Below are 17,716 nucleotides of genomic sequence, written 5' to 3'. Positions count from 1 at the left end.
GGAAATTGTCAGGCAAGATAACAGGCAAGAGAGAAAAGCTACGGGCAGCAGCTCGATCTAGCAGCTTAATGCTATCACAGCCACGGGAAACTCACAACTGGCCATCCTGGTTTGAATACTGCCATCAGCCAATCCAAGAACTCCACTGAATCAGCCAGCCAATGGAATGCACAGCCTGTATCTAGTGATTGACTGTGTGTCCACCACAGAGGAGGTGTTGGAGAGTGTACGACGAGTGTCCAAGTCCCCTAGCAACGATGGAGGAAGTCCGCCCATGTAAGACTGCGGAACTTACGGAGATGCCAACAATGTGCGAGGAGCCAGGCAGTTGTCTGTCCAAGCTCCCAGAGTCTGCTGACGCAACACTGGAGCAGAACCAAGGTGAGATCATGACAAATATATATATACTAGTAAAAAGGCCCGCTCGCTAAAAAAAACGGGAGCTAGGCCATGACCGCTAAACCCAGCAACGCCCATACTGATGCGCCCCACTCACCCATCTCCCACCAATGTCAGAAGTATACACACACAGGGAGATACTGGATGCTTGGCAGTTGGAAAAAGCTGTTATTTCCCACAATGCAATGAGGTTCACAGACAGCAAACTGTCAGGTCTGGAAGCACGGACACACACACACACACACACACGGACAGGACGCAGAGACACTGGGGTTTTATTACATAGGATATGTATGTATATATATATATATATATATATATATATATATATATATATATATATATATATATATATATATATATATATATATATATATATATACATAATTTATTTATTTCTGGATGGAGGGATGACAGATAGATTTATTCCCTCCTAAAAATGTTTCCTGATTCTCATGCTAAACTAAACTCCAGGAGAAGAAATAATTGTGAAGCTAAATTATACATCATAGCCCATCTAAAGGCCTTTTTAAGTGACAGAGGCCAGGGGAAGAATGCTGTCAGAAGCTCAGACACAAAAAAATATTCCTGAACCAATTTAATCTGTAAAGTACAATTATACAGGATCTTCTCAAAAAATTAGCATATTGTGGTAAAGTTCATTATTTTCTGTAATGTACTGATAAACATTAGACTTTCATATATTTTAGATTCAAATTCACACAACTGAAGTAGTTCAAGCCTTTTATTGTTTTAATATTGATGATTTTGGCATACAGCTCATGAAAACCCAAATTTCCTATCTCAAAAAATTAGCATATTTCTTCCGACCAATAAAAGAAAAGTGTTTTTAAAACAAAAAAAGTCAACCTTCGAATAATTATGTTCACTTATGCACTCAATACTTGGTCGGGAATCCTTTTGCAGAAATGACTGCTTCAATGTGGCGTGGCATGGAGGCAATCAGCCTGTGGCACTGCTCAGGTGTTATGGAGGCCCAGGATGCTTCGATAGCGGCCTTAAGCTCATCCAGAGTGTTGGGTCTTGCGTCTCTCAACTTTCTCTTCACAATATCCCACAGATTCTCTATGGGGTTCAGGTCAGGAGAGTTGTCAGGCCAATTGAGCACAGTAATACCATGGTCAGTAAACCATTTACCAGTGGTTTTGGCACTGTGAGCAGGTGCCAGGTCGTGTTGAAAAATGAAATCTTCATCTCCAGCAGATGGAAGCATGAAGTGCTCCAAAATCGCCTGATAGCTAGCTGCATTGACCCTGCCCTTGATAAAACACAGTGGACCAACACCAGCAGCTGACATGGCACCTCAGACCATCACTGACTGTGGGTACTTGACACTGGACTTCAGGCATTTTGACATTTCCCTCTCCCCAGTCTTCTTCCAGACTCTGACACCTTGATTTCCGAATGACATGTAAAAGTTGCTTTTATCTGAAAAAAGTACTTTGGACCACTGAACAGTCCAGTGCTGCTTCTCTGTAGCCCAGGTCAGGCGCTTCTGCCGCAGTTTCTGGTTCAAAAGTGGGTTCATGCTTCCATCTGCTGAAAAGCTTTATGGAGATGAAGATTTCATTTTTCAGCACGATCTGGCACCTGCTCACAGTGCCAAAACCACTGGTAAATGGTTTACTGACCATGGTATTACTGTGCTCAATTGGCCTGCCAACACTCCTGACCTTAGCCCCATAGAGAATCTGTGGGATATTGTGAAGAGAAAGTTGAGAGACGCAAGACCCAACACTCTGGATGAGCTTAAGGCCGCTATCGAAGCATCCTGGGCCTCCATAACACCTGAGCAGTGCCACAGGCTGATTGCCTCCATACCACGCCGCATTGAAGCAGTCATTTCTGCAAAAGGATTCCCGACCAAGTATTGAGTGCATAACTGAACATAATTATTTGAAGGTTGACTTTTTTTGTTTTAAAAACACTTTTCTTTTATTGGTCGGATGAAATACAGTGGTGTGAAAAACTATTTGCCCCCTTCCTGATTTCTTATTCTTTTGCATGTTTGTCACACTTAAATGTTTCTGCTCATCAAAAACCGTTAACTATTAGTCAAAGATAACATAATTGAACACAAAATGCATTTTTAAATGATGTTTTTTATTATTTAGTGAGAAAAAAAAAACTCCAAATCTACATGGCCCTGTGTGAAAAAGTGATTGCCCCCCTTGTTAAAAAATAACTTAACTGTGGTTTATCACACCTGAGTTCAATTTCTGTAGTCACCCCCAGGCCTGATTACTGCCACACCTGTTTCAATCAAGAAATCACTTAAATAGGAGCTATCTGACACAGAGAAGTAGACCAAAAGCACCTCAAAAGCTAGACATCATGCCAAGATCCAAAGAAATTCAGGAACAAATGAGAACAAAGTACTGTAATTGAGATCTATTAGTCTGGTAAAGGTTATAAAGCCATTTCTAAAGCTTTGGGACTCCAGCGAACCACAGTGGGAGCCATTATCCACAAATGGCAAAAACATGGAACAGTGATGAACCTTCCCAGGAGTGGCTGGCCGACCAAAATTACCCCAAAAGCGCAGAGAAAACTCATCCGAGAGGCCACAAAAGACCCCAGGACAACATCTAAAGAACTGCAGGCCTCACTTGCCTCAATTAAGGTCATTGTTCACGACTCCAACATAAGAAAGAGACTGGGCAAAAACGGTCTGCATGGCAGATATCCAAGGCGCAAACCACTTTTAAGCAAAAAGAACATTAAGGCTCGTCTCAATTTTGCTAAAAAAACACCTCAATGATTGGCAAGACTTTTGGGAAAATACCTTGTGGACCGACGAGACAAAAGTTGAACTTTTTGGAAGGTGCGTGTCCCGTTACATCTGGTGTAGAAGTAACACAACATTTCAGCAAAAGAACATCATACCAACAGTAAAATATGGTGGTGGTAATGTGATGGTCTGGGGTTGTTTTGCTGCTTCAGGAAGGCCTGCTGTGATAGATGGAACCATGAATTCTACTGTCTACCAAAAAATCCTGAAGGAGAATGTCCGGCCATCTGTTCGTCAACTCAAGCTGAAGCGATCTTGGGTGCTGCAGCAGGACAATGACCCAAAACACACCAGCAAATCCACCTCTAAATGGCTGAAGAAAAACAAAATAAAGACTTTGGAGTGGACTAGTCAAAGTCCTGACCTGAATCCTATTGAGATGTTGTGGCATGACCTTAAAAAGGCGGTTCATGCTAGAAAACCCTCAAATTAAGCTGAATTACAACAATTCTGCAAAGATGAGTGGGCCAAAATTCCTCCAGAGCGCTGTAAAAGACTGTAAAAGACTCATTGCAAGTTATCGCAAACGCTTGATTGCAGTTATTGCTGCTAAGGGTGGCCCAACCAGTTATTAGGTTCAGGGGGCAATTTCTTTTTCACACAGGGCCATGTAGGTTTTGAGTTATTTTTCTCACTAAATAATAAAAACCATAATTTAAAACTGCATTTTGTGTTCAATTATGTTATCTTTGACTAATAGTTAACGGTTTTTGATGAGCAGAAACATTTAAGTGTGACAAACATGCAAAAGAATAAGAAATCAGGAAGGGGGCAAATCGTTTTTCACACCACTGTATGCTAATTTTTGGGGATAGGAAATTTGGATTTTCATGAGCTGTATGCCAAAATCATCAATATTAAAACAACAGGCTTGAACTACTTCAGTTGTGTGTATTTGAATCTAAAATATATGAAAGTCTAATGTTTATCAGTACATTACAGAAAATAATGAACTTTATCACAATATGCTAATTTTTTTTAGAAGATCCTGTACAACCATCTTGGTAGATCGAATTTAAAGTGGAAATTTAGATCATTGCACATCTCAGACTGCTCCTCTTTAACAACCCTGGCATTTTATCAACATTGCCAGGGGGCAGCGCAACACTATTTTTTGTTGTTGTTTTTTTTTTTAAAATCATGTAGCTAGGGATGGTCGGAAATGCCAATTTCCGATTCCACGGTAAATCCGCATTCCGCCATTGCCAATTACCGATTCCGCTACCAATTTCCGCATTCCAATGCGGAATTTCAGCCGGAAATCGCGGAAATTCCGCGCGACTTTAACATCAATTTTCTCAAAAACTATAAGGTCTTTTTGAAAACTTTGTTTTGCATTTTGTTCAGAAGGTTCTGTTTAATAAACCCTGAAAATTTGGTGTTTCTAAGACTTACGGGGGCTTTGCTATTAACCACTAAAGTCGGCAGATTTTTACTGTAATGTAAATGCAAAAAATAGGCAGATGCAGATTTTCTGCATTTTACATTACAGTAAAAATCCGCCAACTTTAGTGGTTAATAGCAAAGCCCCCGTAAGTCCTAGAAACACCAAATTTTCAGGTAAAAGAGAGAATGTAAAAGAGAAAATGTAAAAGAGAAGAGTGACTGAGGCGCTAAATCCATTACTACAGAGCTCCTGTTGTCCACAATTTTGCCCGATGAAGCGGGCTTGGCCTGCGAAACGCGTTGCATTTTTGTTTGGGGTACCGTATAAAATAATAAATGTATTGATATTTTTATATGAAAACATGATCATCTGGTCTGCTTTTGGGAGGTGAGCCCACCACTCACTCCAAGCAATTTTAAAGATTTTATCAAGTTTTATCCTGCTGGCGCCTCTGTTCCACTTTCAAACACCAAATTTTCAGGGTTTATTAAACTGAATCTTGTGAACAAGATGCAAAAAGACTTTATAGTTTTTGAGAAAATCGATGTTAAAGTCGGGCGGAATTTCCACGATTTTCAGCTGAAATTTCCGCGATTTCCGTCGGAAATCCGCCTAACGCACTTGCATTACCGATTTCCGCATTCCGATGTGGAAATGCAATTTCCGATCAGAATTTCGGAAATTGCATTTCCGCAGAATCCGAATGAGCATCCCTAGTAGCTAGCCTAGCGCTAGCTACATGATTCCCCCCTCCCTGCGGCGTCCCTCACTACCCTTCGATCACCGCCGGCACATTAGCCCGTCCGGAAATCCTGTTCTGAACGGGATTTTCTTTAGGGCTTCCCCCGTCTTCATGGCGACGATCGTGATGATGTCATTGACGTCATCGACGTTGTGATGTCATCCGGAGTCCCGATCCACCCCGCAGCGCTGCCTGGCACTGATTGGCCAGGCTGCGCACGGGGTATGCGGGGGGGGGCTCCTTTCGCGTCGGGTAGCGGCAGAACGGCAGCGATCGAATGCCCCACACAGCTAGCAAAGTGCTAGCTGCGTGATTTAAATTTTTTTTTCACACAAAACGGCCCAGCGGGGCCTGAGCGGCGCCCTCCGGCAGTAATGGACGAGCTGAGCTAGTCCATACCACTAAGGAGGTTAATGTAGATGTCTCCTCCAAAGCCATTCATGTAAAATCATTTTCTACATTAAGTAAACAGATTTATATCCCATGTGTGTGACGAGGTGTAAACAATGAAATACTATGAACTACACTTTCTCCCCTGAGGAACTTGTGTTAGCCAGATAGTATTTCACATTATGAAAACAAACTCCAATTCCCTCTCTAGCGTATAAGAAAATGCTGCAGCCAGGCACAATATTTTACAGTCAGATCCCCATTGTCCTCTGATGACTTCCCATCTTGCCATGTGTGTCTGGAGTGAAGACAAGGAAGAGCAAATGGTTTAGAAACTTGAGGTCAGGTGTGGGACAGGTATTTTATGTCACTGTTGATCTCCTAAATCACCATTGCATTTTTTAAAGTGCTCTTTTGTTGCTTGTAATTAGTGATGGGCTAATATGGCAATTTTTATTTTGCCATAAATAAGAATATTTATAAAGAATATACAGGCACTAGCAAAAAGGCCCCCCCGTTAAAAAATGGGCGCTAGGGCACAGCCGCTACCCCCTGCAATGCGCGCACAAACGCGTCCCGCTTGCACCTTCCCCACCACTGTCTGAAGTATAGGCACACAGGGAGCTTCTTGCTTGGCAGTTAGAAAAAGCTGTTATTTCCCACAATGCAATGAGAACCTCTGTGAACCACACACAGCAAGCTGTCAGATCCGGCCCTGTGTCCTAACTGCTTTGGCTGCGCACATGCTCAGTACAAAAAGGCCAGGGACACACAGCCATAAGTTGATGACGCAGGGACACTTGCATTTTATTGTATAGGATGAGAAAACGAGTACCGCTGCCATGGAGATGGACGCCACAGCAGGTTAACGATGTCAGCATCAGTCAAAGTTTCCAGCCAGGCTGGAGAGCGGTGCTGACATCCATGGCAACGTGTGCCACTGTCGCAGTGACACTGCAGCAGGTAAAAAAATTCACAGCGGGGCGGGCCTGGTGGTCATGTGCCTATTTAATGGGAAGATAGGACTGGATTACCATGCTGGTGGTGCCCCTTAGTCTGTGACTGGGGCCCTAATCAAGTGCTTGTGTTGCCTGGTCTGTAATCTGGCCCTGCCTCCAAGGCAACCACTATCTAGAGAGGTGGGTTAAATAACCCCAACCCCACTCCGCCACTCTCTGTTGTACAGGAAAAAGGGGTGACACCCCTCCACCGGGTATCAGTTCAAAAGGGCACCTGAGCCATCTATGTAAAAAGGGCGCCACCATAGACTTCAATGTTATTGGCTGCAAATCTCGGCTACAAGGTGATGAAAAGGGCACCCAAGTTTTTTTTTTTTTCTATAAAAGATCATGGGATATAGTCGAGATTTTTTTTATGGCTATACAAATGTAGTTACAAGGAGGATGTGTAAAGATTGGTTATATCAGCATGTCGCAAATTTGATTATATCACAAATTCGGTTATATTTTCAGTATCATGTAAAATGCAGCTGCAACGAGGATTCCTAAAGATCGGTTATATCGGAATAACGTATGTTCTGAAATGCAGCTACAACAATAATACATTTGGTTATATCAGTTCATTCAGATATATCAGTTCAAAATAATGTATATTTTAGACATGAAATGCAGCGAAGATTAGGCACCACCGTGGGGGAGTAAGGTTAGGCACCATCAAGGGTGTATTAGGTTTAAGCACCATCAGAGGGGTTTTAGGGTTAGGCACCACAAGGGACAGGTTTTGTTTGAGAGTAGGGAGAAGTTAAGTCGTAGTCATCCCTTTTCTCGCCTATATCACTTTTTTTTAGCTATATGTTTCTCAGCTACATCATGCGCCCTTTTTCAGAGGCCCCTTTCAAATGAATGCCTCCAATAAGGGTGGATATCAATGAGGAAATAACGATGAAAACAGAGTTGCCAACACAGATTAAAATACACTAAAAGAAAATTATAAGGGCGGTAGTGATGGACTTGCCTTCAGGTACTTCAGACACAAGCGGGTTGATTAGCATCGGTAAAATTACCACGCCCCGCAATAATGCCATTACTTACGCTCATAACTTAGTGCATCGTAATATTACCAATGTTTACTGAATCAACCCTAGTGGCCTTTATTCAAGTCACCTTTTCCTATAAGTTTTTCCTGGGTGATATTTTCAAGCCTTTCAAGCCACCAGCAAGCAAGAGTATACTATAATTTTTGGCAACACTTTTTTTTACCTACGTTTTGGTACTTCTTCAGTTGCAGAGTGCTGAAAAGTTAACTTAAACAGAAATAATCTGTGTGTTATTCCACCGTCTCTGTCCACCTCTCTGCCTGAAGTAACAATAAATGTTAATAACATTCCCATAACTTCAGTTCCCAAAGCACAGTGCTTGGGGGTAATATTCAACTCATCTCTCTCTTTTATTCTTCATATTCACTCCATAACCAGCTCTTGTCATTTCCAACTTCAAAACATATCTCGCATCCGACTTTTTCTCACTCAAGACACAACCAAAATGTTAATACATGCTATTATAATTTCTTGTCTGGACTACTGCAACATACAAAAACTACTACTTTGTGGACTACCTTATAACAAACTGGCCGCGCTCCAGTCGGTACTGAACTCAGCTGCTTGTCTCATTCATCTTTCTTCTCACTCTTCCTCTGCTGCTCCTCTCTTCCAAGCTCTTCACTGGCTGCCAATTAACCAGAGGATCCAGGTCAAACTCCTAACCCTAATCTACAAAGCTCTCCACAATCTCTCTCCCAGGTCATACCCTCACTAATTTACCAACCCAATTGTAATCTCAGATCTGCACATGATTTTCAGTTGCCCTCCACTAGAATTACCTCTTCACATTCACGTTTACAAGATTTTGCACGTGCTTCAACCCTCCTCTGGAATGCCCTCCCCCAACACATCCGTCACTCGCCAACCTTTGTTACCTTTAAACGCTCTCTAAAAACTCATTTGTTCCGACAAGCATATGCTCTACCTTAGGCCACTTCCCTTTGTCCTAAGACCAAATTGCACTCCTACTAGGTATCCTAAAACACACTGCCTTTATATATTGGTTGTATACTACCCCTCCTCTGGTTTCCCCCCATTCCCTTTAGATTGTAAGCTCATAAGGGCAGGGCTCTCTCCCCCTTTTGTGTCTTGGAAATCATTATACATTTTATTCATCATGTTACTTTTACCACTGTCATTACCACTTCTGTATTCTGTATGCTGTATCATTTTTTGTATTTTGTCACTAATTATGTATCTTGTATATTAGTGTACACCATTGTCTGTATTATGTACCCCATGTTTGTTTCTTACTTTGTACAGCGCCACGGAATATGTTGGCGCTTTATAAATCAATAATAATAATAATAATCATCTATAGAGTATATTGAATTTATTTCAAACAGAAGATGGAAAATTATCTCCTAAGAGAAATCTTAGGAGAGAAAGAAAACTGAATAAGGACCAATGGGTCTTATTTCAAAAAACAGGTTCATTTTCACATACAGAAATTCACATGTGACGCATTTCACGGGACAACATGCTTCGTCAGGCAAAATATTGGAGTATTTGTTTTCCAGAAGTTACAAGCTTGGCACCTCTGTGAAGGATTTTCCTGACATTCACTCAGTTGCTACCATAGCAAAACCCATGGTATCAAGGGCGTAGCAATAGCCATAGCAGCCATAGCAGCTGCTATGGGGCCCAGGAGCAGAGGGGGCCCAGGTGGTAAGTGATGTATTCCCCATTAACTTTCTTGTGTTTCTCCACCCTATGATTTTTTTCTAAGTTCCCATGGACTATATGCAGTGTAGATTGCATGAGAATTTAAATTACCCAATTTACTCTTAGCCATAGGATAGGGGCAGGTGGCACTGCTCAAGAGTGCCTACAACCGAGGGCCCAATGAAAGTTTTGCTATGGGGCCCTATAATCATTAGCTACGCCACTGCATGGTATACAGAATGCTTACAAAGCATCAAAGGGATCTCATCGTTAAAAGGTATCCATCAGAAAAATGATGCAAAAAACTCAGCATAATTTGATATATCCTATCCTAACATTTACATAGCGCTTTCCTCCTGTTAGGGGGACAATAGTGACATTGCCAAGAACTTGACAACCCTCCCAACTGAATGAGAAGACAAGAAAGAAAAAGACCCGCAGCAACAGTGGCGGAGCTTCAGGAGTTTTTGGCAAGTATTGTACTACGTGTGACAATAATCTTCTTTATTCTTCATATGAGGTATGGTTAATAGATGAAAGCCATTTCCTACAAAGAAAATATAGAGGATCTGCTAAAATTTGCTAAAAAATATAGCAAGCAGCGATGAGTGAAAATGTGGATATTCTTTCCTCATTCATTTTCTCAGACATAATGTTAAACTTGACTTTCGCACGAAAATGCCATTGAAAATCATTTTGTCAAAAGTTTGTGATTTTTTGCATTTTTTTGCAAATGTACTGGGTTTTTTTTCACTAAAATAAATAAGTTTTTGTGGTAAAAATAATGATTTTTCATGTCTCCGCAAAGCAAAAATGCCATTCGCAATGCATAAATGACTTTGCCGAAAATTCGTGAGCAACACTGATAGAAAGTGTCTCACATTTGTCAGAATTGTGTGTTTTGCTGAATGTGGCAAAAGGTAAATGACCACAAGCCTCATTGGAGGCAATGGCTCACTCAGGGATTTTTTTTTTTTTAAATTAATTTGCGTTTGTAACAAACTTACCTGGTGTTGTCTCTGGAGGCTGCTCTGAGCAGCTGGAGAAAGCTTCCTCTTCCTCTTTGATCGGTCGCTTCCCTGGCTCCCCTGTAGATGTGGGTCAACGTGTTGTTTCTGGCAGTCTCTCTAGAAGGACACGCACAGCTCAGAACTGCCTTTATAGGTTAAGAAGGCGTGTCTGAAGTGTGTCAGCTGATTCTTGCGGTCAGCTGACACTTGCTGCAGGGATGTTGCTGATTGGCCTGATTTTCCTGTGGGCTTAGTCTGTGCTCTATCCCTGCTCTATAAACCCTGGGCATTCAGTTACTCGCTGTCCGTTATAGCTTTCAGTTCTCTGAGCACTGGACCTTGCTTTACTACTTAGTCTAGTTAAAGTTCCGGACTCCGGAGAGCTACATTTCATATATTGTGCATCAGCGCTATATATATGTACTCTAGTCTCTTGACCTTGAATCTGCCTAGCCCCTCTGTATATTACTGCCATCTGATATCTGTGTATGACTCGGCCTGTCCCTGACTTCACTCCTGTTTGATCCTTCCAATATGACTGACATCTGACCTATGTGTATGACTTCGGACTGTGTAACGTTTTCGCACCTGTCTTAGCCTACTGTACTTTAGCCATCTGATTACCAGTGTATGATCCTAGTCTGTTATTGATCTTGCTCTGCCTCAGTCCCTGTGTACCGCATATCTCTGACTTCGTGTATGACCTCAGTTGATGATCTGACCTCGATTATCGTATATTCTGTGTACACTTCATAGCCTGCATCACAGCCAGCGTTACAGCATTCTGTTCACACATTTTTCTTTTTTTTTGCATTGTAAAATCAGATAGCTTTCTGCTTTTTTCAGGATGTTTCCTATTGCAATGTATTGCAATACGGATAATCGCAAACAATATGGAAAAATTGCACATGGAGAAAAAACATAGCCCCACAAATTGGGAGAAAGTGTGGCTCCTGCCTCATGATCTGACAGGACATGCATGGCACTGTAATCCCAAACCCCGTAAAAGTAACTTACTATATATAGGACCACTCGGTTCTTCCATCTTTTGCTCATTAGCTATAGTCATTTAAATTCCACGTATGATTACATTATATTACATTATTATATTATATTACATTATATTTCATATTCATACATATTTCTTATGAAACCTTTATTTAAAATTGATTTGGGAATTCGAGAAAATTATCCCCCTTTAATTGTGAGATGAAAACAGATTAATTCCATTTTCTCATCGGAGTTCTTGTTTTCATGATATTGTAATTAAGCCACAAGTCACACAGCATAAAAGCCTCTTTTCCCTTTGTCACACGCACACAGGCCATGGTAAGGGGACAGTACTCACTGCAGATATGTCTCTCTGAATAATAATAATTATTATTATTCTTATTATCATCATTATCATCATTATTTTATAAATAATTAATACTAACAGATAGGGACTGCTGCAGTCATCAGGTTTATGCCATGCGACTCAATGCTGATTTTAAGGGTTGCAATTGCAAATTTGTATGTGAATTTAATTAAAGGGAACCAGAGACGTTGGGGGAAAGCTTTTATACATACCTGGGGCTTCCTCCAGCCCCATACGCACGGATCGCCGCTGTCTGCCGCTGCCTGTATCCGCCGATATCGGGTCTCGTCATTACCGCCAGTCGGCCGGCGGACGCGGCCATTTGTCCGCGTCACAGGGGATCCCTCCATACACTTACGCGTGCGGCTGCATACTGCGCAGCCGCATGCGTAAGGATAAGGAGGGAGCCCCTGTGATGCGGACATTTGGTCGCGTCCGCCGGAAGTGACGGAACCAAGTACCGGCGATAGAGACAGCGGTGGATGGCGGCGTGGGAGCGATCCAGGCTTATGGGGCTGGAGAAAACCCCAGGTATGTATAAAACAGTTTCCTATTTTTTATTCAGCTTCCTCTCCGGTTCCCTTTAAATGTCTTTCTATAATTCACACTTTTTTATCTACAAAAGTCACAACGTTTTCACAAAATGCAAGACTTGTGTGTGAACATGTGATGTGTTCACTTGTATCATTACATAGTTACATAGTTGTTTGGATTGAAAAAAGACATACGTCCATCGAGTTCAACCAGAAAATACTGTGAAAAAATTCTAGATATTACATGACAAGGACAATATATGAAATAAAATAGTGGTAAACAGGATGAGAAGCGTACATTTTCCATTAGCAGTCCTGTGCTGTACTGCCTTCTAGTGGTATCAGAATTGGTGTCAGTGCTGGAGAGGTAATCCTGGTTGCTCTCTTTCTACACCTTCTAGCATAAATATCCTGCAGGGAAGGTGAGCTACAGACAATTATCCTTTCCGCTGCTCAGATGATGCGCTGTAGTCTCACTGTCTCTCGTATGGAGGATGAGCCGAACTAGTAGACAGTTATTGGTGGTGTCATGATGCTGAATTTGATGATTGCAGTATAAAACTGCACCATGTATTTCTGTGGCTATATATATATATATATATATATATATATATATATATATATGTACTTTATGCAGGAGCTAACACATAAAAATGATGACAGGAAAAAAAAAATACAGTGAGAGCGAGACTCAGTATTTAATTTGTTCTTTACAAACCTTTACAAAAGCACTCCTTTGAAAGGATCTATGCAAAGATGGAGGCGATGCCCCCTACCTGTTTGCACACTATTCTGGCAGTTGAACTGAGCAACTGCCATTCAGTAACTGCTTTTGAAAATAAAGCAAACCCTGAGAATCCCCCATGAGGAGATGGACTAGTCGGAAACCTGTCGGTTCTGTCAGATTTCTATTACCTACTGTAAGTGACAGCAATATAAAAGAAAAGTAATTTATAGCACATTATAGTCTTGGAGAAATGTACTTCTTATTTGTATGTGTTTACATGTATTTTACATGTTACATTTTTTTGGGATAGTGTCCCTTTGAAGCAAAATGGTTGCAAATGCACCTATAATTGCAATAGCTGCAATGCCCACAAATTGAACGCCTGGAAGCGTCGCTTTAATGACATCCTCCTAGACTGGGAGGTAGATTGATTCTCATCTTAGCAACCAGAAGGTCATTAAAGAGGAACTGTAACGACAAAACGGCCCCTGGGGGGTACTCACCTCGGGTGGGGGAAGCCTCAGGATCCTAATGAGGCTTCCCACGCCGTCCTCCATCCGTCAGGGGTCTCGCTGCAGCCCTCCGTACAGCGGTGACGCAATATTTACCTTCCTGGCTCCTGCGCAGGCGCTCTGATGGCTGTCGGCGCCGAAGTAGGCGGAAATACCCGATCGCCGTCGGGTCTGCTCTACTGCACAGGCACAAGTTTCCGGCGCCTGCGCAGTAGAGCGGACCCGACGGAGATCGGGTATTTCCGTCTATTTCCGTGCCGAAAGTCGCCACAGCGCCCCCGCTGGAGCCAGCAAAGGTAAATATTGAACTGACAGTCGGCACAGTCGCCGGCTGTTCGGAGGGCTGCGGCGAGACCCCCGTGGGACAGAGGACGGCGTGGGAAGCCTCATTAGGATCCGGAGGCTTCCCCCACCCGAGGTGAGTACCCCCCAGGGGATGTTTTTCATGTTACAGAGTCTCTTTAAAGAGAACCAGAGATGAAGCACCCTCATGTATTTTACCTTATAAATCAGTGGGAACATGACAGTAAACACCTAATCTGCTCTTTGTTACATTGTTTTCTGTTTAATTTGCCTGTTATCACCTCTAAGATAAGAATCCCGACTGAGCAGTCGCTGGCTTTGCTACAGAAAGATTATAGCTGAGACTGTGTTCTTTTGTGTCTTTTCAAGTCCAAGCCTGCCCCCTGCTGGCTTTGCTCAGGAATCATTATAGCTGAGTCATTATAGCAAAGCCAGACTCAATGCTCAGTCCGGGATTCTTATCTCAGCTAGATAACAGACACTTTTAGCAGTGAGGATGGAACAGAGAGCAGGGTAAGTGTTTTCTCTAATGTTCCCACTGATTTCCATGGTAAAATACATGAGGGTGCTTCGTCTCTGGTTCACTTTAAGTCCTGCAGCAAATGTTCTTTTCTTCTCTGTGTTTTGATGTATTTTACATTTAATTTTTTTTTTCCATCCTTACAATGGGAAAGACAAGTCTCCAATCAGCTCTTCCCAGTGAGCAGATATGCAAATGTATGCCCCTTTCTGTCGCTGAAAACAAGCCACACGTACAGAGCCACTGTTGTCAAGGCAGGATTTCTGGTAAGGCCACGAGGCCATGGCCTTAGGCGCTGAAAAAGCAGAAGGGAAGAAGGGTGGCAGGACTTGGGTAGAGTAAAAAGGCCACGTCAACATAAATCGTCTCTCAGTCTTGGTACAAGGCTACTCTGCTTTGCACAGTGCACAGTCCCAGGAATATCAGCTCCACTTTACAACTTGAGCTGTCAGACAGTATAGCTGGTCAGCCGACTCTACACTCCTCCCCCCCCCCCCCCCCCCCCATAAATCGTTCTCTCAGTCTTGGTACAAGGCTACTCTGCTTTGCACAGCGCACAGTCCCAGGAATATCAGCTCCACTTTACAACTTGAGCTGTCAGACAGTATAGCTGGTCAGCCGACTCTACACTCCCCCCCCCCCCCCCCTCCTTGTAAATGAGTTGTACATTTTAAACTTAAAGATATTCAATTTTCTTCCCTGTGGAAATCTATGGCAGCAGTCTCTATGCTCAAGCTTTATCCCTTGCTGGCTCATTTTAAAGGTAGCAGTAGAGTATTGTACCGTAGCAGCCATTAGTAAAACAATCAGTAAAAGAATTGAGACTGAAGAAGGCCCATCAAACAAAGCAAAATTTCAATATGCATGGGTGCATCTTTTTTCCTCAAATTTAATAACCATGCTAAATTCCAGTGTTATCTGCTCAGCACTGGATTGTAACAGAACAGACCATGTTAATAGGTAAACAGAAGACATATGAACTGTTCATTTACAAAACAGAAAAGAAGCTGCTTGCTGAAAAGAACCTAAACCTAGACAGTATTTTAACCCCATATAGAGGATAATGGGTTACATGTTTCTTATCAGTTAATTGTTGCCTTTTGACAGCTGAGCAACAGGTCTCTGACAACAGCAGAGCAGCGAGGGAGATGACTATTATCTTACTACTGATGGTCTCTGGCATGAAGTACAATTATTTGTGAGCTGAGAGAAAGCACACTTACATATACACGAGTCACTAAAACAGGCCTTCCCTCCTGCAAATCAGTGATCACTAGTCAAAGTGTTTGAGAGAATGTTGTTGTGTGTGTGTGTGTGTGTGTGTGTGTGTGTGTGTGGGGGGGGGGGGGGGGGGGGGGGGGGTGGAGGAGGTTGGTGGCAGCAGTCCTTGGCTAGAAAGTACAAATCCATCTGTGACTGTTGTGCATTGTCCAGGAGGAAGAAAAAGAGCAGTTTGGCACTTGCATTCCACGTAAAAATAAGCTTTATTACTTCTGGCTTAAGAGAACATCTCCAAACAAGCTGAAATAGTATGGTGTAAAAATCCTATCCGGTCTTCCAAGCACTGTGGGGTGAGGTGGGAGCAGTATTGTGGCCTGACGACCATTTTGCTCTATTGAGCGTCCTCAGAGGCTCTCTGCACGTGCAGAGAGCGCTTGGAAGACCGGGAAGGATTTTACACCATACTATTTCAGCTTGTTTGGAGATGTTTCTCTTAAACCAGAAGTAATAAAGCTTATTTTTACGTGGAATACAAGTGCCAAACTGCTCTTTTTCTTCCTCCTGGATAATCTATCTTGCTGTTTCATATGTTTTGAGCACGCATGGAACACGTTTTTTTTCCTACCTGATCAGATCCTCTTGACATCAGTTAAACTTATTTACCCTCACTGTGACACACTAACAGTGTAGTGCCTGTCTGCTTTTTTCTACTGTGCAAACGGTTGTGCATTGTGCTTATAACCTTCGTAGAACCATACTAATCCACCTTTCAGACCATTTGTATGACTTGAAAAGTAATACTAGGTCTTTGGTATTCTATAACTTTTATCTCTCCATAACTTTTATAACTCTGTACGTTCTTACACAATAATATCTCTTTGTTTTGTTCTAGGCACCCATGTTGAATGGTACATCTCCAGATAACTTCCAAATTGTTCCTTTTTTCACAAAACTGGTGACAAATCACTTATATTTAGCATATTTTTCCTGATATATTTGATTGGCTTGCTGATGAACTTTCTCCTTTTGACTGTCATATATGTTAGTGATCACTTGCACACCCCCTTGTATATTTTCCTGTGCAATTTGTCCTTTGTGGATATATGTTCCACCACAGTCACCGTCCCCAAGCTGCTGCACATGCTCCTTTCTGGAGACAACACTATATCCTTCCCACAATGCTTCTCACAAACCTTCTTCTTCCTGCTAGCTGCTAGTGCAGAGGACATCCTACTGTTTGTCATGGCTTATGACCGATACGTGGCCATATGTAACCCTTTACACTATCACAGTTTATTAAGTAAGAAAATGTGCATCTTGTTCATAATAATAATTTGGGTGTCGGCCTCATTAAACTCCTTTCTGATGACTATCCCGGTGTCAAAGATGTCCTTCTGTCAGACGAACGTCATTCGGCATTTCTTCTGTGAGGCAAAGTCCCTGACGAAAATTTCCTGTGCCGGCAAAGATATATTCTATAATATTGTTTACATGGAGTTGTTAGTGTTTGGCCTGCTGCCCTTTTTGTGCAGTTTGACATCTTACGTCAAGATTCTTAATGTGATCTTACAGATTAAATCTGCAGAGGGCAAGCAGAAGGCCTTCTCCACCTGCTCTTCGCACCTGGCGGTCATCCTGCTCTACTACGCCACGGGGGCCTCCATGTACATGATCCCGCCCTCCAAGTATTCGGATGTCATGGAACAGGTCTCTACAGTGCTCTGCACGGCCATCACACCCATGTTAAACCCTCTGATATACAGCCTACGCAACAAGGACGTCAAACGGGCCTTGCACAGCTTAGTCACAGTAAAACTGAAACTCAAAGGACGGTAAGAGGTGGAAAGTTCCTCCAGTAACTATGCCAATAAAAGTGCTCAGTCAATGATGTAGGAGTCATGGATGGTAATCTTGCTTAACCACTAGAGGACCACAGTGGTAAACCCCCCTAAAGACCAGGCTCATTTTCACTAAAATGGCCACTGCAGCTTTAACGCCAAGCTGCAGGGCCGCACAACACAGCACACAAGTAATTCCCCCCCCCTTTTCCCCCCACCAACAGAGCTCTCTGTTGGTGGG

At 42.5% G+C, this 17,716-nt stretch overlaps 1 protein-coding gene across 1 annotated transcript; it reads left to right on the top strand.

Annotated features, from left to right (window-relative positions):
- Window positions 1-257: 257 nt before the first annotated feature.
- LOC137525323 (olfactory receptor 1-like) lies at window positions 258-17,473 on the top strand. The gene is made up of 3 exons (XM_068246378.1): window positions 258-381; window positions 16,530-16,545; window positions 16,615-17,473. Exons 1-3 carry the CDS (start codon window positions 258-260, stop codon window positions 17,471-17,473), a joined length of 999 nt encoding a protein of 332 aa, XP_068102479.1.
- Window positions 17,474-17,716: the final 243 nt, after the last annotated feature.

The sequence above is a fragment of the Hyperolius riggenbachi genome, chromosome 7, assembly GCF_040937935.1.
Source record: "Hyperolius riggenbachi isolate aHypRig1 chromosome 7, aHypRig1.pri, whole genome shotgun sequence".
Classification (NCBI taxonomy): Eukaryota; Metazoa; Chordata; class Amphibia; order Anura; family Hyperoliidae; genus Hyperolius; species Hyperolius riggenbachi.
The sequence above is the reverse complement of the archived record's forward strand: the minus strand, read 5'-3'. Positions and strand labels throughout refer to the sequence as shown.